The sequence below is a fragment of the Mangifera indica genome, chromosome 1, assembly GCF_011075055.1.
Source record: "Mangifera indica cultivar Alphonso chromosome 1, CATAS_Mindica_2.1, whole genome shotgun sequence".
NCBI lineage: Eukaryota > Viridiplantae > Streptophyta > Magnoliopsida > Sapindales > Anacardiaceae > Mangifera > Mangifera indica.
Genome location: NC_058137.1, coordinates 13,197,373 through 13,224,184, shown reverse-complemented (window position 1 = coordinate 13,224,184; position 26,812 = coordinate 13,197,373). Strand labels below are relative to the sequence as shown.

Genomic DNA, 26,812 nt, shown 5'->3' with positions numbered 1-26,812 from the left:
GAGTGTTTGTTGTTAGTGTTGGTTCTTCTCGTTAGTGTAGGTGTCTGCATCGACTGCTTCTTCTTCTTCACCGTGAAGACTTTGAATATTTGGTGGAGCCTTGGAAAGGAGAAGAAAATCTTTCAATTAATTTGGTGAGGGATAAGATGTTTTAATTAATTTGGGGAAGATGAATAGTCATGTGTTTTTATCGAAATTTTTCTGTTTTGTAGAAGGGAATCACTTATACAATTCTTTTATGTAAGCAATATAATCTTATAGTATTCATTCTTTTCTCATCATAAAGGTATTTTCGAAACTATATACTATTTATGATATATTTGTTATAGGTATAAAAAATATGATAAAAATGTATAAACGGTCCAGAATGTGGTAGTTTTTTGTTTTCGTATCCCTAAACATGAATGGGGTTGGATAGGGCGGCGCACTGAAAAATAAACGTACACGTCCTTAAAACGTAGCGTTTTGTTTCCTAAACCCACAAAAACCTTCATACTGAATGCTTGGATAAAGTTCTACATTTTCTCGCACTTTCCCGCACAAGAAAGTGAGGGAAAGAAAATCAATTTTGATAAGTTATATGAAAATTACAGGTTTAGAAATATAGAAATGCTGTCTCAGCTCTCAAAACCGCTCGATTCAATTTATCTCCCGAAACACATCCCCTCCTCCCATCTCCATAAACACGTTTTCAGAGCCAAATTAACCTCCAGAAAGACCGCCTCCTTTCTTACACTTAACTGCAAAAACCTCACAATCACTGCTTGTAAAGCTTCCAGTTCTTCTAATTCAGTTGCCTCCACGTCATCCAGAAGTTCGGAAGAAGATGCCGAGTCCACTCAACTATTCCAGGTTCTCACTTTCATTTTTTTAAAGCTATTCTTATTTCAAATTTGCTGCCGGAAACGAATCAGTGCCGGTAACCTACTGGTGGCCTGTTGATTACGTGCTTTTAGCTAGAAATGGATGCTTATTGTTACTCGTGTCATGTTGGAGGTCTTTACTGTGCTCGGTAATGTTGCGGGATTAAAATTCTGCAATGGTTAAAAATTGAACGCAATTACACCTGTCCCACATATATATAGGGACTGCTATTGGTTAAATGTTTTGATAATAGGTTTAGATTTTTAATTTTGTGCTCTTTTGCTATATGTTTTGGTGGTTTATGGATGTTTATTGTTTATTGTTTTGTTTTGAACTTTTAAAAAACTTGTGCTTGATCATTTTTCAGAAGTTGAAGGAAGCTGAGAGGCAGCGGATTGGTAAGTTGGAGGAATTGGATAGAAAGGCCAATGTGCAGTTGGAGAGGCAGCTTGTGATGGCTTCTAATTGGAGCAGAGCATTATTAGGTATACGTGGAAAGCTGAAGGGAACAGAGTGGGACCCTGAGAACTCCCACAGGATTCACTTCAGTGATTTTTTGAAACTTCTTGACTCCAATAATGTACAATTTATGGAGTACTCAAATTACGGTCAAACTGTATCAGGTAGGGGTTTGTGCTTGATAAAATATTTAGTTCAACTATACTTCTGGTTGTTTATGATTAACTGTTATTTCTATTTTCGAGCTTTTTCCTCTGTTGTTCCTAGCATTTAGTATATAGCAACTGAACAATGTACCTTATGTGACTATATATATAAAGTTCTAGATGAGTAGTTTGGTATAGATTGGCCTTTTAAGAATGATTAAAAGTTAAGGAGGTGGTAACAGAAAGAGCCATTTAACAACATCTCTTAAGCATCCACATGATGGTTAAGCTGTTGAATGTGCATATCATCAATGTGTGTATCTGTATGTTCATAATCAGCTGTCAAATTTTAATCTTAAATTCCAAGTACAGCCAAAATGATGATCAACATAAAACTTGGATTAACTTAGCAGTTGTCTTCTTATTGCACTGGAATTATCACCTCTTTCATTCAAATTTGAGATTCATGTTTAATTGAGAGTTTTGGCCAAATTTTGACTAGAGTGTACGGTAGCATCTGCATTTGTTAATCTTGTCGATCTTAATCTGTTTATAGCAAGTGGATTTGTCAGCGCTAAGCATGGATGGCCACATTGAGGTGTGTAGCTAAGTTAAGGAGTGGCTGCAATAAATAATTAATGAAATTGCATTTGAAGGATGTTGATCTGCACTACCACATATATGGTTCATTTTTGTTGCTGTAAACAAAGCTAAAGTTGGATCATGGCTATTGATTTACCGATGTGGTTGGACATAACAATGTAACAGAAATTGCCAGACAACTGTCCTAACAACGATATGAATTATAATATTGGACTTGCTAAGAAAAAGCAGAGGAAATTATTATCCCTCTCTCTAGTGGATTCTTGTGTGCTTACTTTAATAAGTTCTGTAGAATGGGTTTAAATCTGTCAGCTTGGAACTGCATTTAACTAATGAAAGTTGAGGACCTCTGAATCCAATAGATCTTGCCAAGTGGTGAAAATTCAATTCTTTAGATTCAGTTGCTTTTCATTTAACGTCTCTGAATATTTCAACTCAAATCTGATGTCTAAATGTACAGTGATTCTGCCATACTATAAGGATGATAACATGAAAGGAGAAAAGGGGAATCCAGAGAAGGAAATTATTTATCGGCGCCATGTAGTGGACCATATGCCCATTGATTCTTGGAATGATATTTGGGAAAAGCTGCACCACCAAGTAGTAAACATTGATATTATTAATGTTGACCCTGTACATGCAGAAGTCTACTCCACTTTTGCAACTGCAGTGATATGGTCCATGCGACTTGTGCTTGCTGTTGGACTATATGTATGGCTTGACAATATGATGAGGCCAATCTATGCAAAGTTAATACCCTGTGATTTGGGGACTCCAAGCAAAAATATTAGGGAGCCGCTTAAGCGCCGTGCACTTGGATCATTAGGGAAGAGTAGGTAAGTAAATAAGTTTTTTAGTTGCTTCTAGGTACTTTTTCTTATTTTATCTTTTATTTATTAACTGGTTGATCTCATTCATTTTGCAAGTGGTCGCTATCAATTTCAAGTAGGGAAAAATTGTAAACTGAGCCACATAGAATGATCATTTCAATTCCTTGTTACCTTGATGTCAAAACATGATGCATTGTACAGCTGTGAATTTGTTGTAGGTATGGCCATAGAGAGAAACTCCGAAAGCTGGTCCCTTTTGGGCTAAGGCATTACCTTGTAGAGTAAATTTCATGACACAATGTTTATGCTTTTGGTCATGAGACTGGCTTGATGTTTTTAGATGTGTTTTTGGTCATGACCTGACATCAATGCCTATTTGTCCTACATGATTAATTTTTCAGAGAGAATTACATGTGTCGTTTGTGTCTTATTTGAGTTTGATCATATCTTCCATTTGTCTTGTGAAAGCGTTGTCACATGCAGTGCGATTGATATCTTGTTATATTTTTTGGAATAATTTTATTCAAAGTCTTTAAAATTTCATATTAAAAAAGAAGAAAATAAAAAGCTTCTAAAGTTTAATCCCAGTTGAGACTAGTGACAAAATGGTTTTGGAGTTGCATGGTCTTGTCTTGTGAGATTGTACAACTGCGTATTGCCAATGTTAGATTTTTATCTTGTCAAGATAGCAGGAGTGAATTCAGCTAACACTGATTTTGGGATCTAATTTTTGCTTTCTTTCCTCCAGGGCAAAGTTTATATCAGCGGAAGAAACTACTGGTGTTACCTTTGATGATTTTGCTGGTCAGGAGTATATAAAGAGGGAACTGCAAGAAATTGTACGGATTTTAAAAAATGATGAAGAGTTCCAGAACAAAGGTATTTATTGCCCAAAAGGTGTCCTTCTCCATGGGCCTCCTGGAACCGGTAAAACACTGCTGGCTAAAGCTATTGCTGGTGAAGCAGGGGTACCATTTTTTGCTGCTAACGGAACTGATTTTGTGGAGGTGGGAGTTGATTCTCTCTGAAACATTAAACCTCTATATATATATATATATAGAGAGAGAGAGAGAGAGAGAGAGAGAGAGAGAGAAGATAAGTGGCTTTAAATGATAACATTGCTTCTTGACATCAAAAAATTTCCTGGAACAAGAAATCAGCACATTGATCCTTCATATTACTATAAAACCCTGTGTTATTAATCCCTTAATATTAACAGAATTTCTCTTGCCAGATGTTTGTGGGCGTGGCAGCATCACGTGTAAAAGATCTTTTTTCTAGTGCCAGATCATTTGCACCTTCCATAATTTTCATTGATGAGATTGATGCAATTGGTAGCAAGCGTGGTGGACCTGATATTGGTGGGGTAAGATACATGTCATGTTTCTTGCTTAAACTGGAAAACGACTTTTGATTCTCAACCAACCCCTTTATTCCCACAGATAAGAAAATATGATTCAGCACTCTTTCTTGCATTTTCACTTTTCCATAGTTAGCAAAGTTTGCCATTGATTGATCAAATGGTTACTACTATTAGAGCCCTACTATTTATGTTGCATTGAAATTGCAAACTGTAATTTATTGAAAAAAAATGGTATAGATGTTTGTATCATTGCATATATAATCAGTATCATTGATGGTACCATTTTGTGCTGGAGTTTCAGCAGAAGTCACGAAATTATTTATCCTGTCCAAAGCAGAAATATCATTTCCTCTATGATTTTCACTGAAGTCATTTTGTTTGTAACTTTCATGAGACTTTAATGCAAGCCAGAATGATAAATCTTTTTGATGCCATGTTAGATCATCTTGCTTCTGATGCATTGTGCTTATGATTTGTTCATATAGGGTGGTGCAGAAAGGGAACAAGGGCTGCTTCAGATATTGACTGAAATGGATGGGTTTAAAGTTTCTACATCACAGGTATGCTTTCACATATTCCATCAGATTGAATGCTTTTTCTTTTTTACGACTTTTTTGAACCCTTCTGATTTCACTAGTATGCCCTGTTAGGTACTAGTTATTGGTGCAACCAATAGACTGGATATCCTTGATCCTGCTCTACTGAGAAAGGGTCGTTTTGACAAGATTATACGGGTTGGTTTGCCATCGAAAGACGGTAGATTTGCCATATTGAAGGTATTTTGCTTAATGTTTTAGCATTAATGAATACTAGATTTCTCCTGCCTGTATTTATTGAAAAATTTATTTCTGTTGGTAACAAGGTGCATGCTAGAAATAAATTTTTTCATTCAGAAGAGGAAAAATATGCTCTATTGCAAGAAATTGCTGAAAAAACAGAAGATTTTACGGGGGCGGAGCTGCAAAACATACTGTAAGTAGTGCTTCATATTGACTTTGGTGAGTCAACACCCCAAATGAGACACTCATCATTGCTAAACTGACTGCCAGGAATGAAGCTGGAATTTTGACCGCCAGGAAGGATTTAGACTACATAGGACGGGAAGAGCTTTTAGAAGCTTTGAAACGGGTTAGTGTTCAATACCTTGTATTATGTGAGATAAAACTGTCTCATTGTTAATGTTGAAGTCTGATTTTTGCTCCTTATTCTTTTCATCATTTTAGCAAAAGGGCACATTTGAAACAGGTCAAGAAGACAGTACTGATATTCCAGAAGAATTGAAATTGAGATTGGCATATAGAGAAGCAAGTGTAGCTATTCTTGCATGCTACTTTCCAGATCCTTTCCGCCCTTTTGTAGAGGTAAGTAAAATTATGTATAAGCTGTTCTTGTGGCATCTTTACTTGTGTTAACTATTTTTTTTATTTTTCTTTCACAGACGGATATAAAGTCCATTCATAGCCAGCCAAACATGCGCTATGTAGAAACTTCTGGAAAAGTTTACTCAAAAAAATCAGATTATATGAATGCTATAGTCCGGGCATGTGCTCGTAAGTTGGAAAACTCCTTTTTCTTTTTCTACAACATTTTCACTAGTGCTTTTTATGCTAGTTTTGTTCTGTATTTGAAGTCTTGATTGTCAAAGGATTCCATTCTTTGTATTTTTTACAAGTACTTATATGTATAAATTATTAATAAATTGTCTTATGTACAGCCTACATTTGGATGAATATCTATACAACCTACAAACAAAGTCTTTAAGCCATTGATCTTTCATGTAAGAAAATTTGACAAAAGCAATGTCTCATTAACACAAACTCCTTTAAAGGTTTACTTTTTTGCTGAGTGACGTCTGTGTAGTATGTACTTGAAATTAATCTTGGTTAAAGTGGAGTAAATGTGTTTTCTATCTTTCTCTTTTTCCGGTTTTGTTTAATTAATAAATTAATATGACTTATTTGTAGCTAGAGTAATTGAGGAAGAGATGTTTGGGGTTGACAACATGTGTTGGATCTCTGCAAAGGCTACACTAGAAGCTTCACGGCTTGCAGAATTGTTGATTTTGCAAACTGGGATGACAGCATTTGGGAAGGCATACTATAGGAATCAAAGTGATCTTGTGCCAAATGTGTGTCTTCTTGATGTGTTAAACCTCTATCTATCCTGGTATTAAGTTCAATGAAAGGCTCATCTAAATATCACTGTTATATTTATAGTTTTGTTTGTTTGTGACAGCTTGCAGCCAAACTTGAAGCTCTTCGAGATGAATTCATGCGTTTTGCCATGGAAAAATGTGCATCTGTGTTGAGAGAAAATCATTCAGCTGTGGAGACCATTACAGGTCATATTGATTGATTGACTTATTTCATTAAATTATTCTATTAATTAAGCCACTCTCAACATGCAATTGTAATGTGAAGTTATGAGTTTATGAACTATTATTTCACACTGAGGGCAAAGTATTTTACTGGTTGTCTTGTAGATATTTTACTTGAAAAGGCAGAGATCAAAGCCAAGGAAATTTGGTACATATACAAAACGTCGCCTAGAATACCTCAGGTAGTTCCTTGACCCATGGAGAAAAAGTTTGAAGGGCTTTGAAAGAAATGAACTTTTATGATGCATTTAGACATTCGGTGTGTTCTTGTCTATTGAAATTCTGGCCTTTGATGTTGAATTTTTTTTCCAAAAGACTTGCTCACTGGATTTTGTTCGGTTATTATATTAGATATTTGTTATTGCTTGTTGGAGGTATAGTGATGTTGAATATGAGGGTTGTTTCTATAGAAGTTTGGGGAGTTCTCCAGTTTCTGCTAAAGCTAAGTGGAAATTTTATGTGCATGATAGACCTAAAAGAAATATGTCACTGGAATTTCTTAAATGAAATAAAATATCACATTGAATGTTTGGAAGAAAACATTATAATTTTGAGCACATTATAGTACATTTTCTGTGGGTGGTGAACATTTATCGGTTTATTATTCATTTCATCTATGTTATTGATTGTGCAAACATTTTTGAATCTCTTGTTCTGTTGCTTGTTTTCAGCCTCCTGTAAATCTGGTTGACGAATATGGAGCCCTAATTTATGCTGGTCGGTGGGGAATTCATGGGATCTCACTGCCCGGAAGGGTAACGTTTGCACCAGGAAATGTTGGGTTTTCGACATTTGGTGCACCACGCCCAATGGAGGTGAGTGAAGTCACTACCCAAGTTTTGCTCCTGTATCTCCTCTTCCCATGTGTGTTTTTCTGCAATCAATTCTAAGTTTGTTCTTAAATATTTTCTCCTTCTTTTTGCAGACCCAAGTTGTAAGTGATGAAACCTGGAAGCTGATTGATAGTATTTGGGAAAAAAGGGTTCAAGAAATTAGATCAGAAGCTTCAATGGAGATTGAAGAAGATAAGTCGAAGCCAGAACTCTTGATGGCAAGTCATTTTATGTAAAAAAACAAGGTCTTTCTATCTTCCAGGTTCTTATTGCAATTTATATACATACAAATTGAAGTTGTTGGATTATTCTACTAATGCACTTGTATAAGGTCACTGTATAATTGCAAAAAATTTTAATGTTTAGATTTTTATGCTTACAGGTTTTTGAAGTGCTAAGTTATATGCAATTATCATTGTGTTGGGTTGGTAGGACAGATACTTAAGGAAAGACAATTATTAAGTTAAGTAGAAAATGGTGTTGGACATGTATAATAATATATTATCTAACAAAATATGTGTAGTGAGATAAGGCTAGTCCGAGTAAAAAGAGTGTAATGCAAATTTGTCTGATAATAGACTTTAGTATTTAGAAAGTTTTTCAACCATGAGGTCATTATTCTTGGTGACTGTAATTAATTTTTAATATATCTTTCTTTCTTTGCTATGGATATCAATTACTTGTTTGGACAATTGTCTCATAGGTTGATTTAGTTGTATTAATTTAAAGGAAGATATATGTCTCCTTTCCTTAGTGATCAAATCATGTTTAAGTCTGGTTTTAAATCTTTTTTTGGGTTTTATGTCTGTTTTGGTTGTAGCTTATAATTTTGAAATCTTTATAAATATGAATCTGTTTTGGTTCTATCTGACAATTTTGAAGACTCTATAAAAATATTCATGCAATTCTTTGAAAATTTGAAAACCTGACAATTACACTTTGCCTGAAGGATTTTCAGGCACACAAGAGTAACTAAACCTTCAAACTCTGTAAGCAGCAGGTGGCTAATTAAATTGCTCAAATTGACGGCTGATAATGTGATATGAATAAAAGTCAAAAAGCAAATAAAAAAGACATAAATTTTTAATGTCTACGTTCATGGTATAACTATATATTTATTACCTATAGTATACAGGATAGATAAAAGAAAAGAGATAGTGCCTATTGTCTGTGTACTATTTTTTATAATTATGTATTTTAAAGGGGGTTGGTTGTCTTTTTAGCCAGAGTAAACAAAGACATAATTTAATTGAATCAAACACTTCTAGAAAAATAAAAAACATTGTAAAAGATCTAAAATCATAACAAAAATTTAACTAGATCTTGAAGAGCAAGACAGTGGGATCAATGTCTTCCGGCAGACTTCTGCCAGGAGGAAACTTGGGAAGAAGACTAGCAATATGTCTACCATTCTCCAAATAAGAGGTATACTTTAAGATCAGTCCTAGACGTTGTGCATCAACTTCCTCAATTGGGTTAGAAGTGATGTTTTGATTCCCTCCCTTACTACTGATGAAGTTCTTTAGTGACTTCTTGAAGCACCAGGTTCCAGTTTTTATATTGAAATGGTACAAGCTCTGAAATCTCTGCCCATAAATTGCAATAAACTCTAATGCAGCTACAATGAACTCGAATTCCTCATTTGACATGTAGTATGGGAAGCTAATTCTCGTCCAACCCGGTTTCACTCCGATGTAACCCTACAATTATTTTAATTAGTTTTTAGAAAATTATATTATATAAATCATTAACAAAAAAAAATAGCTGGAAGAAGGTATAATTTACCTTTTGTATGGCAGAACGGATTTTAAGCGATTGAGTCTCGTCAATATTGAGCAGGTTGTGTCCATAGGGTCCGGCACAGGCGCAGCCGCCGCGAGCTTGGATTCCAAACAAGTCATTGAAGAGTGTTGCTACAAAACCTCCATGGAGAGGCTTATCCCTTTCAACTTTAATGTTTCCGAGGGAGGTGGAATATATGAGAAAGGATAATATAGCTTGTCTCTTGGCGGTTATGTTTCCTAAAACCTTAATGTTTGGGTTGGGAAGAAGCCTCTCTAGAGCTCTTTCCATGTACATAGCTTCCTGCTTCTCAATCACTTCATAACCAATATATTCTTTCACCGAAAACGCCAATGCAGCTCTAATCGTTTGAACTATTTGAGGAGTTCCAGCGTTTTCTCGCTCCTCTGTTTCATCCAAATACAATGTGTCCTGCCATGAAATGGTGAAAGTACCTTAAAATTACATCCCCACCACAAAATGAACATTAGAATAAGAGGCTACTTACTGCCTCATTGAAGCCATTGACATATTGTACAGTCCCGCCTCCACAGGTTGATGGAGGAGAAGATGCAAGCCCATAAAGACCCTCACTCATCAGAAGGATGCCGGCACTTCCCGGACCCCCAAGGAATTTATGTGGACTCAGGAACACAGCATCATACCCATCAATCTCTCCTGACCTCATGTCTATCTCCACATAGGGACCACTGCATCTTATGATAAAATATGTTAGAATTAATTAACATATTCTCCTGATTTTAAACATCTCATAACGCCTTACCTGGCAGCAAAATCAAAGCAAGCAAAGCCGCCGTGCTGGTGAAGAAGTCTAGAGATCGCTCTTGTATCAGAATAAATTCCTGTGACATTACTGCAAGCAGAGAAAGAACCCAAAATTGGGCGGCTGCTATTTTTATACAGCTCTAGTTGCAGTCTCAGCTCTTCAAGGTTTATTAAGCCATTATCATCAAGACCAATCTCAATAACTTCAGCCAAGCTCTGTCGCCATGAAAGGATATTGGAGTGATGCTCATAAGGCCCAACAAAAACCACCCATCTTTCTTCATTACTTAGGCATTTTATGAACCTTTCTCTCATGATTGGTGTCACTGCAATCCCCATAACCTCTTGTAACCTTTTAATGGCAGCTGTTGTGCCTGATCCACAATATATTATCGCGTAATCTTGCCCGCCACCTAAGCATCTCTTGATGTAGTAAGATGCTTCATGCAGCATTTTCGTTGTCCGGTAACCCACAAAACTGTCGCCGGTGTGAGTGTTCCCTATACACAGGAGAGACCTTACGTAAAATTGCGAAGAGGAGAAATATTTTACGGTATTTGCATCATTGAAGCTGAGCCCTTTTTTTATTCTTTTTGACAATTGAAGTTAGCAAGTAACAGATTTCACAATGTTCATCATGTGTATGGTGCGAAACAAATTAAAAATACAAGAACTCCTAGATATGAACATCTGCATTTTTTTAAAATATGCAAATCCTCATTAATATATGCTTATTATGATGATTATGAGCTTACCATAGAAGGGAAGAACATTGTTGATGATATAATCTTCGATATAATGGAGAGAGCGTCCTGAGGCAGTGTGATCTGCGTAAGTGAGTCTACGTTTTCCGAAAGGGGAATCGAATTCCATATCGCCACCAATGATTTGAGAGCGCAGCCAGCAAAGTTTTTTCTCCGAAGAATCGCTAATTGGCACGCCCATCTCTGGAATCCTGAAAGATTCAGGGTGATGGCAGGGATCTTTTTCTGACTGTGGGCTACTATTGGCAGGAGAAATGGAACTGCTGCTACTTCTAGCATTGTCATTTTGAGGGCTTGCGTTTTGGCCACTAGGAGACTCTCCCAACATAATAACTTGCTCAAGCTTCATGAAAATTAAACAAGAAAAAACTTTTAAGAATCAATTAATGCATGCTTTAAGTTAAAGATGAAGAAGTGGGAATGTTTATAAATAAAAAGGGGATTTACAATGGGTACGAAGAGGAAACATGAAGCTAAAGCACATTATATTTTAATTCAGGTAGCTTTAATTCTCTATCTTTGAAATTGAAAAGAATGATGGAAGATGAGCAGAAAATGAAGACCAAGTGGGATTTACACGATACAGGTTGTGGATATTGAACAATCTTTGTCCTCGTATTTGTTGGTTTTGATTTGATTTCCATGTGTTGACTAATTAATTAATAAAAGAGTAGAGTAAGTAGAGGTCAAAAACTATGGCCTCCAGTCACAGGAATCAGCTGTACTCATTTCTATTTCTAATGGGCCAGCTTGATTTTCCTAGAAAACCTTGGGCATCACTTTATCCTTTTGATATTTTTTTAATTATAATTTTTCAGATCTTATACTTTTTACTTTATATAAATTCTAGGGGATAGAAAAACAGTTAACTCTCTTCATAATTAATTAATGTCTAAATGAAAAAATAATAATAATAAAAAGAAATGTTATCCACGCGATGACATGCACATATACATTAAGACCATAAATTTGATTCATTAATTTGTCTTGCAGGAATTGCAAGTGCTTTCTAATTGTAAAAACGTGATTTGGACATTCTTTAATAGAAACCCTTAAAATGTTTCAGTGTGCCTTATTATTATTAGCGCATGTTCTAATTTGGGGAAATCAAATTGATTGTCCTAAACATTAGGGGTTTTGAACAAAATTACCCAATTTTCTTTGGATAAACAAAAATGCACCATTAATTTGAAATAACCAAAATGCCCCTCATATATAAACAATACCAAATCAAATCCGCACCCATTTTTTCTCTGAATTTACTGTTTTTAATTTCTAAGAATTTCGGAGGCTTCCAAGGGTTTCGACAACAGCAAAAGACTTTGGAATTTTCAACAACATTTTTTAAGTTTTTCTACTATGAAAATGACAAAGAATGTGAGTACATCGTCCATTGTTTTTTTTGAATCATTTTGATGTTTAAATTTAACCGATTAGATGAAGATTTTGAATGTTATTAATTTAGGGTTGGTTGATTTTTCCTTGTTTTGGATGAATTAGTTGAGAGCTATTGTGTTATAGTAAGTATAGATTCGTTTGTTGTTGAAATGGTAGTTTAAAAAAGAGATTTTGGTTAAAAAATGTGGATTTTTTATGTCAATGCTTCACCTCGAGGAATCCTAAGGTGGATAAGTATCCCCCAAGTTGGATCAACATCTTTTTTTAGGGGGAGGGGGGGAGGACTTTGTGATTTTTGGAACAGTAATGATCTTGAGGGGACCTCGGGGGAGGGGAAATTGCAATTTTTTGAACATTATATCTCAGATGGACCATGGGAAAGGGGGGAAATTTTTTATTTTTTAAATAGTGCAACCTGGGGGAACATGTTCTAAGGGAAAATTGTGAGTTTTTAAAACAATAGGACCCGTGGGAGGGAGGGAAATTGTTAAGGGGGCAAATTAATAGTTTTTCTCTTTTAGGATTTGTTGACATGTAGTTTTCAAATTTCACATCTGTTTTTTCTATTCCAAGGTTTTTTTCACATATAGTTTTCAAATTTTAAGTTTATTTTTTTATTTTTCTCATTCTAGGTTTCTTGACTTGTAGTTTTTGAAATTTAGATCGATTTTTCTTTTTATACAATTTTTTATGTGTAGTTTTTGAATTTCATATTAGATTTTTTTTAATTTTTCCCATTCTAAGGTTTTTCGACGTGTAATTTTTTAATTTGAGGTTTAGGGTTTTTTGATGTGTTGTTTTCATATTTCAAGTTTATTTTTTAGATTTTTCTCATTTTAAGTTTTTTCGCCATGTAGATTTTAGAATTCAGGTCTTTTTGAATTTCCTCATTTCAAGGTTTTTTGAAGTGAGTTTTCAAAATTTAGATCGGTTTTTTTAATTTTCCTCATTCTAAGGTTTTTTGATATGTAATTTTCGAATTTTAGATCAAATTTTTTTATTTTTCTTGTTATAGGGTTTTTGACCTATAGTTTTTAGATTTCAGGTTTGTTTTTTTTTAATTTTTTTCATTCTAGGGTTTTTTTAAATGTAGTTTTTGAATTTTAGATTGAATTTTTTTTATTTTTTCCATTCTAGAGTTTTTTGACGTATAGTTTTCGAATTTCAGATTCGTTTTTAAAAATTTTTCCATTCTAGGGGTTTTTCCATTCTTAAATTTTTCATCATAATAATTTATTTTTTACATAAATTTTTCCAAAGAATAAAACATGAGGACCCTAGTGGTGAATTGAGAATCCTGGATGAGGCTTGACACTTTCAGGTAAAAGTGACTTTCCATGTGCAATGAAATGTAATGTCTAAGATTAAATCCACATTGACATAGGAGCAGTTGAGGTTGTTTGAGAGGACATATTTTGGACACTTGATTTGGTTAACAAACATGAGATTTTACAAAGTGTTAGTGCACTTCTTCATATTGCAATAGTTGTATTAGGGTTTGGAGAGAAGTGAGCTTTAGGTCTAGATTAATGGGGTTGACGTGAAGTTCAGCCCATTCAAGTTTATGCTTATGATCGGGCTACCATTCACCATCATTGTATCATATATTCCACGAGGTTTCAAAGATAGGATTCAAGACATTTATTTCTAGGGATGGCAAAAAGTGGAATATTAAGATTTAGGATTCAGAGAACGGATTCGTAATAAGTCAATGGGTTTCAATCTTCTTCTTGATAGATACCATTCATATTGCTGTTTAACACACTTAATATTCCATCTCTCCATGTTTGACTTGGCCACTCTATATTGAAATCCTTTCTCAAACACATATTGAGTCACTACATCTATTAAGTGTTTTTTATTATTAAAAAGGTCACCAATTTTTACAACATTCCCCCCTCGCACTGACCCTGCACCATTTGATGTTGTTGTTGATGTTGAATGTTAAGGAGAAAAATCAGGTAGTAACTTAAATTGATCAGTTCAAACATTATCAAAAATTGGTCCAACATAATTCCCGCCTCCCTAAAGACTACTTAGATCATAGTTAATAGGTGACATCTTGTCGAAATCTAGCTCATTAAAAAGAACATCAACCATCTCGTTCCCATCAAAATCACCTTAATTTGGATCCATGAACCCATTCTTCAATAGTATACAATGCATTATTATGAAAATCTATAAGGTTTTCTTTATTAGATTCCTCTTTCGATCACCATCATCGTTGCACTTCTTTCTTTTTCTTGTTTTGCTTCAATGGGGGTACATATAACAAAAACTAAAATACATTCCCCAAAGTATCTAGATATGTCAATAAGCCCTCAACATCTTTATCATTTTCGCAAGGTAATCTAGTTCGATACCTTTTAGTTTCATGCATAGCTGAATGTTGTTTCAGATTGGATTGATACCACACTTTTCATTTAACAACTAGATAAATCTCTCAAGTGTTGTTCCGCATCGAATTTTAACCACTTTTTTATATGTTCTGATTACTTTGAATCTATTATTTTTCAAAATAAACAACAACATGACCCGTTATTTCAATAATCAATCCTACAATGACCAATATTAGAAAAGAAAACATTTAGCAGAAAAATCTACATTAACACCCTATAAAATTCATATCGAAATGCACATAAATTTTGTTATATTTATTTAGCACTCTCATATATTGTCTGATATCAAAATACCTTCTATATTTTTTTTAACGTTTGTTTAAACCCCTTATATATTGTCAAATATCAAAATGCCCCTATATTTTTCTATCACTCCTTTTATGACACAATAAAATGTAAGTATATGAAATATCGAAATGATCCCTAAATTTTATCTTATCCCATTTAAACCCTCATATTTTGTCTAATTTCAAAATAAGCCTTATATTTTCTTAACATTTTTTAAACACCCTTATACATTGTCTTATATCAATATGCCTCTAAATTTTCTTAGCATTGCATGTAACACCCTCATACATTGTCTAATAACAGCATGCCCCCTATATTTTTGTATCATTTTCTAACCCCCTCATATATTGTTAAATATCAAAATGTCTCTTATATTTTTCTAATATTCATTTTATAGCACAATTTTATGTAAGTATATAAAATATATAAACTTGATTTAACAAAAAAATTAAGTTTTCTGTTAAAATTTGTATAAATTTCTTATTATCACGAATCTATTTTTTTGATTCAAACTCACAAATATGAATTTTTTCCTTTTGAATGAATCTACATTGTCAAATATTGAATGAAACCGAAAATTTGAATAGTGTGAGAAAAGTATGAGGGCCGGGGTTTATATAAAAGTGATGAATGGTATTTTTTGATATTTTAAAATAAAAATGGGACATTTTTTGCTTATGCTCTTGAGAGGGGGGCATTTAATTTAATATCCCTCTAATTTGACTTGTCTAATTAGAAAATTAAAAGTAAAAATTAACGTGTCTGTCTAATTTGTCATATATTTATTTAGATTAATGTGTGTTCTACAAAGTCAATCCCCATAAAACGCTCCATTTTGAATTCAATCTATAATTAATCAGCTCATCAAAGTATAATTAAAATGACAGACTTGCACAAATTAAATAACATGTTTCCTCCTTACCAGGCCTTAATAAAATTTATATATAATTATAATCTTGCTTGCGATAATTAAGTCGTCGTTGTTATTTCCTTTCCTTTGTTTTTCTTTCATATATTTTTACTAAAAATCTGAAAATGCTTACCTAGCACTTGGGGTGAGTCTCCTGCGCCTGGTCATCATTCATCATGATTAAAGGGATATTAAAGCAATTGCCCTAAACATTAGGTTCTAAGGAAAATTGTCCCAAATTTTAAACATTAAGAAAAAAATACCCTATTTATCTGAAATGACTAAAATGCCCTTATATATAAACCAAAAAATTTTCATAACCCAACCAAATTTCCCTTGAATTCACTATTAGAATTTAGAGAAAAACCCAAGGCTCCCACAGTTCAATAGCCGCTTGACTTCTTTAGTTTTTTTTCAGCATTTTTTGAGTTTTTCAACTATAAAAATGACAAAGAAGGTTAGTACTTCATCTTTTGTCTTGTTTGAATCATTTTATTATTTCAGGGTTTTGTTTTTGAAAAATGCATAAAATGTTTTGATTCTTGCTTGTTTTTGTTGAATTTGTTGAAGGCATATTGTGTTATAGTAGGTTTAGATTTGATTGTTGTTGATATAAGAGGCTGAAATGGTAATTTATGATCGAAAAATCAATGTTTTAGGCCCTCGGATCCCTTGAGGTGGATAAAATCTTCCCCAGGTTAGGTCAACGCCACGAGGAGGGGGAAAATGCGAAAATCCAAATAGTGAGCACCCCAGGGGACTCGAGGGAAACCTCAGGGAGAAGGGTATTTTGAACACTAACATTGGCAGTTATTTAAGGGAACCAGGGGGAATTTGGAGGGGGAATTGATATTTTTTGAAACTTTAGGACTTGTAAGAGTGTAGAAAATAGATAAGGAGGCAAATTGACATTTGTTATATCCGTTTTTTGATTTTATTTATTTTAGGGTTTTTTGATGTGTAGTTTTTGAATTTGAGGTTCACTTTTCTATTTTTATGATTCATAGGTAGGTTTTTTTGTGTATATCACTTTAAGGTTTTTTGACGTGTATTTTCCAAATTTAATGTCTATTTTTTTATTTCTATCGTTCCTTGGTTTTTTAACGTGTAGTTTTTGATTTGCAGATCCATTTTTGGTTTTTGTCATTTTAAGGTATTTTAAGGTGTAATTTTTGAATTTCAAGTCCATTTTTAACTATTTATCATTTTAGAGTTTTCCAACGTATAGTTTTAGAATTTCAAGGTAGTTTTTCAATTTTTATTATTCTTAAATGTTTCAACGTCTAGTCTTCGAATTTCGGATTAATTTTTTAGTTTTTATAATTTTAGGGTATTTTGATGTATAGTTTTTGAATTTTAGGTCCCTTTTTTATTAGTGTCATTTTAGAGTTTTTGGATGTGTAGTTTTAAAATTTTAGCTCGGTTTTTTGATATTTATAATTTAAGGTATTTCAATATATAGTATTTGAAGTTTAGGTCTGATTTTTTATATTTGTTAATTTGGGGTATTTTATTGTGTAATTGTTGAATTTTAGGTCAATTTTTTTTTTATTTTTATTATTCTAAGGTATTTTGATGTATAGTTTTCAAATTTCAAATTTGTTTTTCGATTTCTATCATTCTTATGGTTATCGTACCTGTAATTTTTTAATTTTAGATATGTTTTTTTGGTATTTTTCATTTTTGAATTTTTTGATGTGTAGTTTTCAAATTACAAATTGGTTTTTTAATTTTATTCATTCTAGACCTTTTCAACGTATAGTTTTCAAATTTCAGATCGATTTTTTAGTTGTTGTTATTTTAAGATTTTTTGACATATAGTTATTGAATTTCAAGTCAATTTTTCAGTTTTTGTCATTTTAGAGTTTTTTTACTTGTAATCTCTGAATTTGAGATCCGTTTTTTATTTTTGTATATAATTTTATATATGTTTTTTTTTGAAATTCTTATCAAACTTGTCATGATAATAATTTCCTTTTTACAAGATATTTCCTATAAAAGAAAACGTGAGGTTATCGAATTAAGAATCCTTGATGAGACACGACACTTTTGAGCAGAGGTTACGTCTTATGTATATTGAACTGCAATGCCCAAGATTAAATTTACATTGGTATAAAAACAATTGCAGTTGCTTAAGAGGACTTGCTTTGGGCATTTACTCTAATTACCTGGTAGGAGATTTAGCAAAGTGTTAGTACACTCATTCATATTGCAATAGTTGTATCAAAGATTAGGGAGAAATGAGTTTTGGTTAAGGATTAATAGGTTGACATGAGATTCAGCCCATTCGAGTTTGTATTTATGATAGGGTTACCATTCAGTCAGATCATTACTTTTTCATCATATATTCCATGAGGATCTAGAGATAGAATTCAAGATACCTACTTTCGGGGATGTTAGAAAGTGCAATATCATGATTTATAGTTTACCTGACAAGGCCATGAGGGGATGATGATATCGATGCCATCAAAATGGCCTTGTTGTATTGCCTTCATATGGTGTTATAGGGAACAATAGACAAATAAAGGTATCTGTAGAGTATCTACGGTTGGTCAATCACTTGAATAGTTTTAACTCCTACTCATGGGGTGTTTCGATGTGGGAAATGACATATGAGTCCATAACCCAAGTAAGTGATAGGATCTGCTCAAGTTAGATGCCAAACATGCATAAATATGATGTCTATGGGTTCCCACTGGCATTTCAAGTAAGCGTATATTTGTTAATTGTATATATTTATTATTAGGGGAAAATTATTAATTAAATATAAACATTAATATTTTACATTGTAATATTGAATATATGAGACGATCAATACCATGTATAATTGGGTAGACTTGGTTGCTATTAATGCATTTACCCAGATGTTTAGGTGACATAAAAGAGATATTCTTGGATGGAGTCATATGGAAATTATATTTATCAGTGGTAAGGTATATAATTGTTAAATGATTAGTTGATTAATTTATTAATTAATACAAATATATTTAATTATATATCTGAATGAGTAGGATGATGTTAATTTCCAGCTTCAAATGTCACTGATTGAGGAGGTTACATGATGTTATGTTGACATTTTTGCCTAAACGGGTATGTTAAATCCCCAGTCATTGTCAAAATCCTCGATGCTCTCTTTGGTAAGATATGGAGCTTCTCAGGCTATGTCACCTGTCAACATTCAGGCCCTTAATCTTGAGACACTTGTCGATGTTTAGACCCCTGTTACTGAGTAGACTACTTGTCTTACCATTGAGACCGTAGCCATCGAGGCCACACATCTTTATGGCATTCAGGACCCTACTATTAAGCATCTCAAGTAGGTCTATCAATTGTGCCACCCATTCTCTCCCCCTTAGATATTGCATTGGCCCGCTAGGGCAATATGATATTGGGTGAGATTTCTTTTTGTGATACTAGATGTCTATCTTGCGAAAGCAAATGTCTTTGTAAAGTCTCAACTAGAGGATCATATAAGTTATCTAGAGGACATTATGACATGTACATGACTAGATATAGTCAATCAAGTGACAAAGCCACATTTTATTTATTCGTTTTGTAATTTGTATTTACCTATTTGTCTAATATGTATATTAACTTTGTATAGGATACTCACGACAGTGTTGGGAGGCCCTCACCTGTTGGCCTTTCGATTCCATCAATTCCCCCGCTTAAGGTTTGTAATTAATTGTTATTAGTATATTTTATATGAAATATCATTGAATAATTTGTTATTAATATTCGTATAAGGTATTGGCTATGAGGGGGTATTGGTTAGCCTTTCGATTCCATCACCCAGTTCACATGAGGTTTATAATTAATTGTCGTTAATATATTTTATGTGAAATGTCATTAAACAATTTATTATTAATATTCGTACAGGGTATTGGCTAGGAAGGGGTATCGATTAAGAGTTCTCCATGTACAATTTCCCCAATTGTAGAGGTAGTGTAGATTATTGTTATTCCGTTAGTTGAATACAACTAAATATTTTTATGCATATTTAAATTATTTTTTCCTTCTTTTTAGGATGAACAATTGTGGTTAATTATTAAAATCCTTAGCGTGAGCAAATAGGTCCTTGATATTAGTTTATAAGGGGATAAGTTACTCAATGTTATTTCACAGGGAGAGTAGGATGAGGTATATCATTATAATTTGTATATTTTTGGATATATTTATCATTGATAATATTAAATTACTTCTCTAATTCATCTCGGGGATATAGATGGTTGACTTGACAATAATAAAGGATTCCCCTGCCAAACCGTTTTTGTCGTACATCAAGAAGGTAACATTAACCGATTTCATTGTATTTGTTAATAAAGATGAATTATTGAATTAATAATTTTATGTAATTTTTCAGTTGGTGCAAACTGCTTATGGCAGGGTCATCCAAAAGGGTTTGTTTATTTGCACTCATACAAATCCAATCAAACTAAAGGTAAAATAATAGATTCTGACCATTTCATGCTCTATTGTAGAGCTTGAGAAATCTTTCCTCACGTGATACACTGGAGTTATAGCATCCGTTGACCATGATGTTTATTGCAAAAGAACACAGTCCAAAGCTGCTTTTTGGCATACAGTTGCCTAGTTACGCAAGTGGCTGACCAATGATGTAAGTAGTCTATAGCTATTGATTTTAGTTAAATGTTTTATATATTCATCAAAATATAATACAATTCATGTTTTATATCCATTTCAACATGTAGATTCTTTCTTAACACTATTACGTTAGCACCAGCACGAGTGGCGAGCCATTATCTCACAAAGTTGGATAATGACCCACACCTTCTTCTGGGGCATATCAAGATGGCATATGAGAGTTAAAGTACTACACCACCAAATAAGTACAAGTGGCCCAAGCTATTCATGAAAATGGTGGAGGCGGATTACTTGCTTAGTTTATTTTACAAACCATAGGGGGAGTTTGTAACACCCCATTTTGGGAACAGACCCTTAGCGGTAATTGTTATTATTATTATTTTTAAAATAAAGATATGATAATAATAACCATAAAATAGAATTTGATGCTTATGAAGAATCAGCATGAGATATCTATTGGAAATCACGAGTGTGCCAAAACATCTCAAAATAAATTCAGTAGTTATAGATAAAATGATAATTCTAAGATGCATGAATTACATAAAGCAAATTATTATAATAAAGAACGAAATAGAAATAAGATAATTGTAGCCGAAAGCGCCACTCAATGTACTGACCTATGTGCCTCCCTGCCTGCCTCATTATTTTTCTTACCTGCAAAACCCTAAAATAAATATATGAGTTAAAAAACTTAGTAGGACTTTATAATAAATTCGATGTTCCTTATAAGAATTCTCAACAAAGTCTTACCGTCACACACATCCCTGACGCACTCAGATGGTCATTGTCTTAGGTGCTTTTTACGCCATTGTATTGAAGGGCATCAATCTCAGATACCTCTTACTTCTTATTCCTTAATTTTGAACGTCTATCATAAATGTTGCTGACATCATTATCATGTATCTAGTAAATTTTAATTTCTCATTAATTAAAACTGAGACGTCTCATTAATCGGTTCAAATATCCTTAAGACTGAAACATTTCGTCCGCTAGTCTTAATTACGAGTTATATTGTTAATACCCTCAATGTGATTATATTAATTCATACAATGTATCGATTAAATATGAAAAATGTTCACATAATTATTATTCAACTAAGTTAATTTATGCATATGATCAACCAAAATCACCTAATAACACATTTTTATCCAATTAGCAAACCCAAGAATCCACCACTGGTGGCTAAGATTATCTGAATGATGCAAGTGCATTGTAACATGTGTTGATGCAAGCACCATATCCTAGCTCCCAAAAGCAATTAATCACATGCAAAATTTTTTCTTTTTTGTTTTCTCCAAACAGTGACGAAATTCTTTTCCCTTCTTCTTTGTCTTTTCTTTTTAAAATGTTACAAAGTTAGCTCCTTGGAGAAAGAAGAAGACAACGACAGTTCCGCCATGACAATTGAACACATCGCATGGCTTGCATACAAGTTGCACAACCAATGTATTTGGTGCTTGTTCAGTATGCATATAGCACATACGTCGTGTATATCGTATGTTGACAACAAAGCAATTGCTGATTAGGACTTTAATATATAAAGACGCCATGACTTTAAGATTTCCAAAAATGCAAAGTTTCTTTTTTTCTTTCTCTTTCTCTCTCTATACACACACACATACACACATATATCAAAATTATATAACACACCAGAACAATCATACTTCTTAAGAGATTTAGAATAGGCATTCACATTATTCTAAAGTTTAAACGTTAAATTCCAATGCAAAAGAATAGATTAATAGCCTACCTTTCCTCTGGTGATTATGTTGGTCTTTGCAAGGCAATAGTCTCCTCAATGACTTCCTTTTCTAGCCGGTAAATAGAAGGTCTTTTTACCTCCTTTGTTGTGTAAGAAGAGAATTCTAGAAGTATTACGATGTGCAATGAGGAAGAGGGAATTTTTGTAAAAAGGAAGTAAAGGAAAACAATGTTTATCTGAGAGGTTCCTATAACTGCCTCTTCTTCGTTCTTTTTCTTTTATGTCATTTCTTTCCAAAACGCCTTCCAAGAAAGTGATACATAATAAGCGTTATCCAACCAAGAGTAACTGCCAAATTTGAAAAAGATCTATTGGCAGAAAATTAATTTCTCAGATTCATATTTATATATATACACACACATATATATATATAGAGTCACACAATGCTCCTCCGAGTTTATTCTCAGATGCATACAATTTCTATATACAGACACATACACACAATTAATATTTACAAAATTAATTGAGTGATAATGATAACAAAATGATCAAATTACCCTTTTATTAATTTTAGATTATTACAAAGTTTGATAGGATATTGTATATGTGTGTTTTCATTATAATTTACTTATATACAATATGTGTGTCTATTATAATTTATCAATGTTTATAAGTTTTCATCTTTATAAATTTTGATTGTGCCCATTAAGTCATCGGAGTCCTTAATTTGCATGATTAGTCACTCACCATATATGACTCTAAGACAGCTTACATAGGCAAACATGATGGGCTTACACAACGGATGCAATCCTACACCATATTCATCCTAACGTTACTAGCGAAGACGAGTTTTTGGACCACTGTTGGGCATACACTACGAGAGGATCACTTAATATTGCGTCAAGATGAGGGTGTCCCCCAATAAGGCAAGAGTTCCAGTGACTACGGTATATTTTTTTATGTTGTGTTTCTAAAGTGTTTGGTGCCTGGATTTCCCCTGATAGTCATCCATCTCGATGTGTAGGCGTTTGGTCTTACAGTTGTATTTCTACTACATCGAGTAGATTACAAATGTATATTTATATTTATCATTGGTTATTCATATGATTTTTGAGTTATATATATATATATATATATATATATATATATATATATATATTTATTTATTTATTTTCTATGGTTTATTGATTATGCATTTGATTTCATATTTTTTTAAGTTTTATTGCAACTTACCTATTAAAGCATGAATCATAACTCAAATAATATAAACTCATGTTTGGAACATAAATAATACTGATATAATGTTCAATGGATTTCATAAATAATGTTCATTTCAACAACTATATAAGTAAAACATTATTCACACTAAATAGATTACATCGTATATAAACAAATACTTAAATCAACCATTAGTCAAACTAAATCAATTATAACTTCTTTTGACAAATATATAAATCGTACATTAATCAAATTAAATAGAAGGTTGTGAATTTCTCTTTCTTTTATCTCTTTTGGATGAACTTGATGAGACAGAGCTTGGAACCAGTATTGGGCTTTTGCATTATGCTTGGATATACCCTGATTAATTACACCGACTACAAACCTTGGGTGTAACAATCTCACCTTGTGAAAGACATCGATTTCTATTTGAATAGTGACCCAATTAACGACAATCGAGAATGAGGGGTAGGATAACTCTTTCTTCAGTAGCAGGTAACCATTTGATTGGTTCCTAAGTGGATTGATAGCTTTCGCATGCATTACATGGTAGTATTTAGTGGTGTAGAAATGATGTACTCATGCATAGACATTGGTGAGTCTTATATGTTTTGCAACAACAATGACATGTTTACATGGAATACGTGAAAATTGAAACTTCATCCACATACAAGTCATTTCATGAAAGTCCACAATGCTCATGTATCCACCAATACTTATAACCTAATACTGAACATTTGTAATTGGACAAACCTCCAAACATGTAGCATTTAACACATGACGACCAAGTTTCTCCTTTGTCTATAGTTAACAGGGTGAGGGCATTCATCTGTAATTTTAAAAAGCATTGACACATCTTGTTGATTGTGTTGATTTGATTCTGTTATATTAGGAAGGATATCAAAGCATATTAGGAGATAATATATTTAGGATTTGATTTGATTTGATTTATAGGGATTTGATTTGATTTAGTTAAGGATTTGATTGATTCATTTCCTGTTATATCTTCTCTGTAAACTGTATATATTGTACTGTTCAGTACTCTGAAATATATGAAAATAATATTCTCAATTCACATGGTATCAGAGCCTAACATTTAAATTTTTCTGGCGTTCTCAACTTAATTTCCGGCGAATCCAAGTCTTTTCTCCACTGCTTCTCCGATCACTGTGCTTCCATTGTTTTTCCGGTGATCGTGCATATACCAGTGTGATCAGGATTCTTTCGCCGACACATCCGTCAAAGCAACATCATCGTTCGACGTTCCACGCGCCTACACGCGCCGCTCAATCTCTCGGTATCTTCCGACGCCGATCTCCTGTTCCGACGACAGTGCACCGACACCGCCTCTTCTGTTGAACTCAGACGACGTCGACGAGTCCATCTGTGGTGAGTTTGCAGTCATCCGACGCTGGAATATTCTACACGCGCCAACCGTTTTTCCGCTTGAAACATAAGCTCCGATCTACTGTTACGACGCACGTGGAACTATACCGCCGCCGCCAATTGACTCAGTAGACGCCGATAGTTAGTTCTGTTGAAGACCCATCTCCACTAGCTGCTCCACGCGTCGCCGGTGACGTCACAGAATAGTTCACACATTCCGAAGGCTTTGTTTCTCAATTCAACAGTCTTCTGATCAGTTTGTGGGCCTCAATTTCTTCGGATCTTCACTTTTCTTGGTTTCAGAAAGCTTCTTCTATTTTCTAATTCGTGATTCACCATGTTCATTGAAAGCTCCAAACCAGGTGAGCGCAATGGGCGTGAAACTCGACCAAAGTGCAATTATTGTCACAAATAGGGTCACACCAGAGACAAGTGTCATAAACTCTATGGTCGTCCTCTTCAAACTGCGAATACTGTTCAGACTTATGATTATCCTATTAGAGTGCAGTCTCCACCATCTTTGACACTCACAGGTGCTGATCTTGAAGATTATCTCTGATATCAGAACACAAAACAACCTTCATCTTTTATTGCTTTGATTGCTCATCCGGGTAATTCAGCTGTATGCCTCACTCAATCTTCTTCTTCCGAGTCATGGATCCTTGATTCTGGTGCCTCTGATCATATCTTTGGTAACCCTCGTTTACTCTCTCACTTTACTAAGAGTACTTCCTTACCTACTGTAACATTAGCTAATGGGTCTATCGTTACTGCCAAAGCGGTAGGTTGTGCTCATCCTCTTCCACTCTTGCCTTTGGAGTCTGTCTTTTACCTCCCTGACTGTCCATTTAACCTTATTTCTGTTAGCAAACTTACCCGTTCCCTAAATTGTACAATTACATTTACTAATAACTCTGTTCTTATACAGGACCGCAGTACGGGTCGGATGATTGGCACAGGACGTGAGTCACAGGGCCTCTACCGACTAAATCCACCTGATTCTGTAACATGTGCCATTACTGAGTCTCCAACACTTCTTCATAATCGTTTGGGTCACCCTAGTTTGTCAAAACTACAGCAGATGGTCCCTGGTTTGTCACATTTATCATCCTTTAATTGTGAGTCTTGTCAACTTGGAAAACATACTCGTATATCCTTTCCAAGACGTGTCAATAATCGGGCTACATCACCTTTTGAATTAGTCCATTCTGATGTATGGGGTCCTAGTAGAGTCGTGTCTACTTTAGGTTTTCAATAATTTGTTACATTTATTGATGATTATTCGCGTTGCACTTGGTTATTTTTAATGAAGAATAGATCTGAATTATTTTCTATTTTTCAATCCTTTTGTGCTGAAATTGAAACACAATTCTCTACTACTATTCGTACTCTTCGTAGTGATAATGCCAGTGAATATTTTTCTGCTCCCTTTACTAAATTTCTGGCATCTAAGGGCATTCTACATCAATCATCTTGTGCTCATACTCCTCAGCAAAATGGGATTGTCGAACGTAAAAATAGGCATCTTATTGAAACTGCCCGTACTTTACTCATACATAGTCATGCACCTTTTCGTTTTTGGGCTGATGCTGTTATTTCTGCTTGTTTCTTAATTAATAGAATGCCTTCTTCAGTCTTGCAGGATCAGGTACCTCACTCTATTTTATATCCTGATCAGTCATTGTTTCCTCTTCAACCTCGTGTCTTTGGGTGTACATGTTTTGTTCATGACTTATCTCCTGGTCGAGATAAATTGTCTGCTCGTTCTATTAAATGTGTTTTTCTTGGATACTCGCGTCTTCAAAAAGGTTATCGATGTTATTCTCCTACTACACGTCGTTACTACCTTTCTGCAGATGTTACATTTTTTGAGTCTTCTCTTTATTTTTCGTCTTCTTCTCAACTAGACAAGTCTCCTATTACAGAAGTTCTTCCTGTGTCCTATAGTGTTCCCCTAATAAATTCACACCCTTCAACTAACCAATCTCCGACTAGTGCAGATCTTCCACCTACTAGTCATTCTACAAGTGATGGCCTTGCTTCTCCTTCAGGTGAGACAGTCTCTCAAGACCCGGTGCACTCGCTTCCTGCTCCAGAAT

The 26,812-nt window shown here is 33.9% G+C and overlaps 2 protein-coding genes across 3 annotated transcripts; one reads left to right on the top strand and one right to left on the bottom strand.

Annotated features, from left to right (window-relative positions):
- Window positions 1-414: 414 nt before the first annotated feature.
- On the top strand, window positions 415-8,147 carry LOC123229323 (probable inactive ATP-dependent zinc metalloprotease FTSHI 4, chloroplastic). Of its 2 annotated transcripts, XM_044655078.1 has the most exons (17): window positions 415-852; window positions 1,232-1,487; window positions 2,533-2,908; window positions 3,651-3,909; window positions 4,137-4,268; window positions 4,751-4,825; window positions 4,916-5,041; window positions 5,128-5,237; window positions 5,315-5,393; window positions 5,489-5,626; window positions 5,704-5,815; window positions 6,230-6,393; window positions 6,501-6,606; window positions 6,748-6,824; window positions 7,314-7,457; window positions 7,568-7,720; window positions 7,858-8,147. In XM_044655078.1, exons 1-16 carry the CDS (start codon window positions 610-612, stop codon window positions 7,709-7,711), a joined length of 2,541 nt encoding a protein of 846 aa, XP_044511013.1. In that variant the 5' UTR covers window positions 415-609; the 3' UTR covers window positions 7,712-7,720; window positions 7,858-8,147. The 2 variants fall into 2 exon arrangements, with proteins under 2 accessions (XP_044511013.1, XP_044511007.1); XM_044655072.1 differs by lacking the exon at window positions 7,858-8,147 and having other exon boundaries at window positions 7,568-7,856.
- A 405-nt stretch (window positions 8,148-8,552) lies between these two features.
- LOC123217506 (probable cysteine desulfurase) lies at window positions 8,553-11,322 on the bottom strand. The gene is made up of 5 exons (XM_044638573.1): window positions 10,799-11,322; window positions 10,042-10,543; window positions 9,766-9,967; window positions 9,261-9,689; window positions 8,553-9,175 (listed from the first exon to the last, which is right to left on the bottom strand). Exons 1-5 carry the CDS (start codon window positions 11,154-11,156, stop codon window positions 8,792-8,794), a joined length of 1,875 nt encoding a protein of 624 aa, XP_044494508.1. The 5' UTR covers window positions 11,157-11,322; the 3' UTR covers window positions 8,553-8,791.
- Between the last annotated feature and the right edge of the window lie 15,490 nt (window positions 11,323-26,812).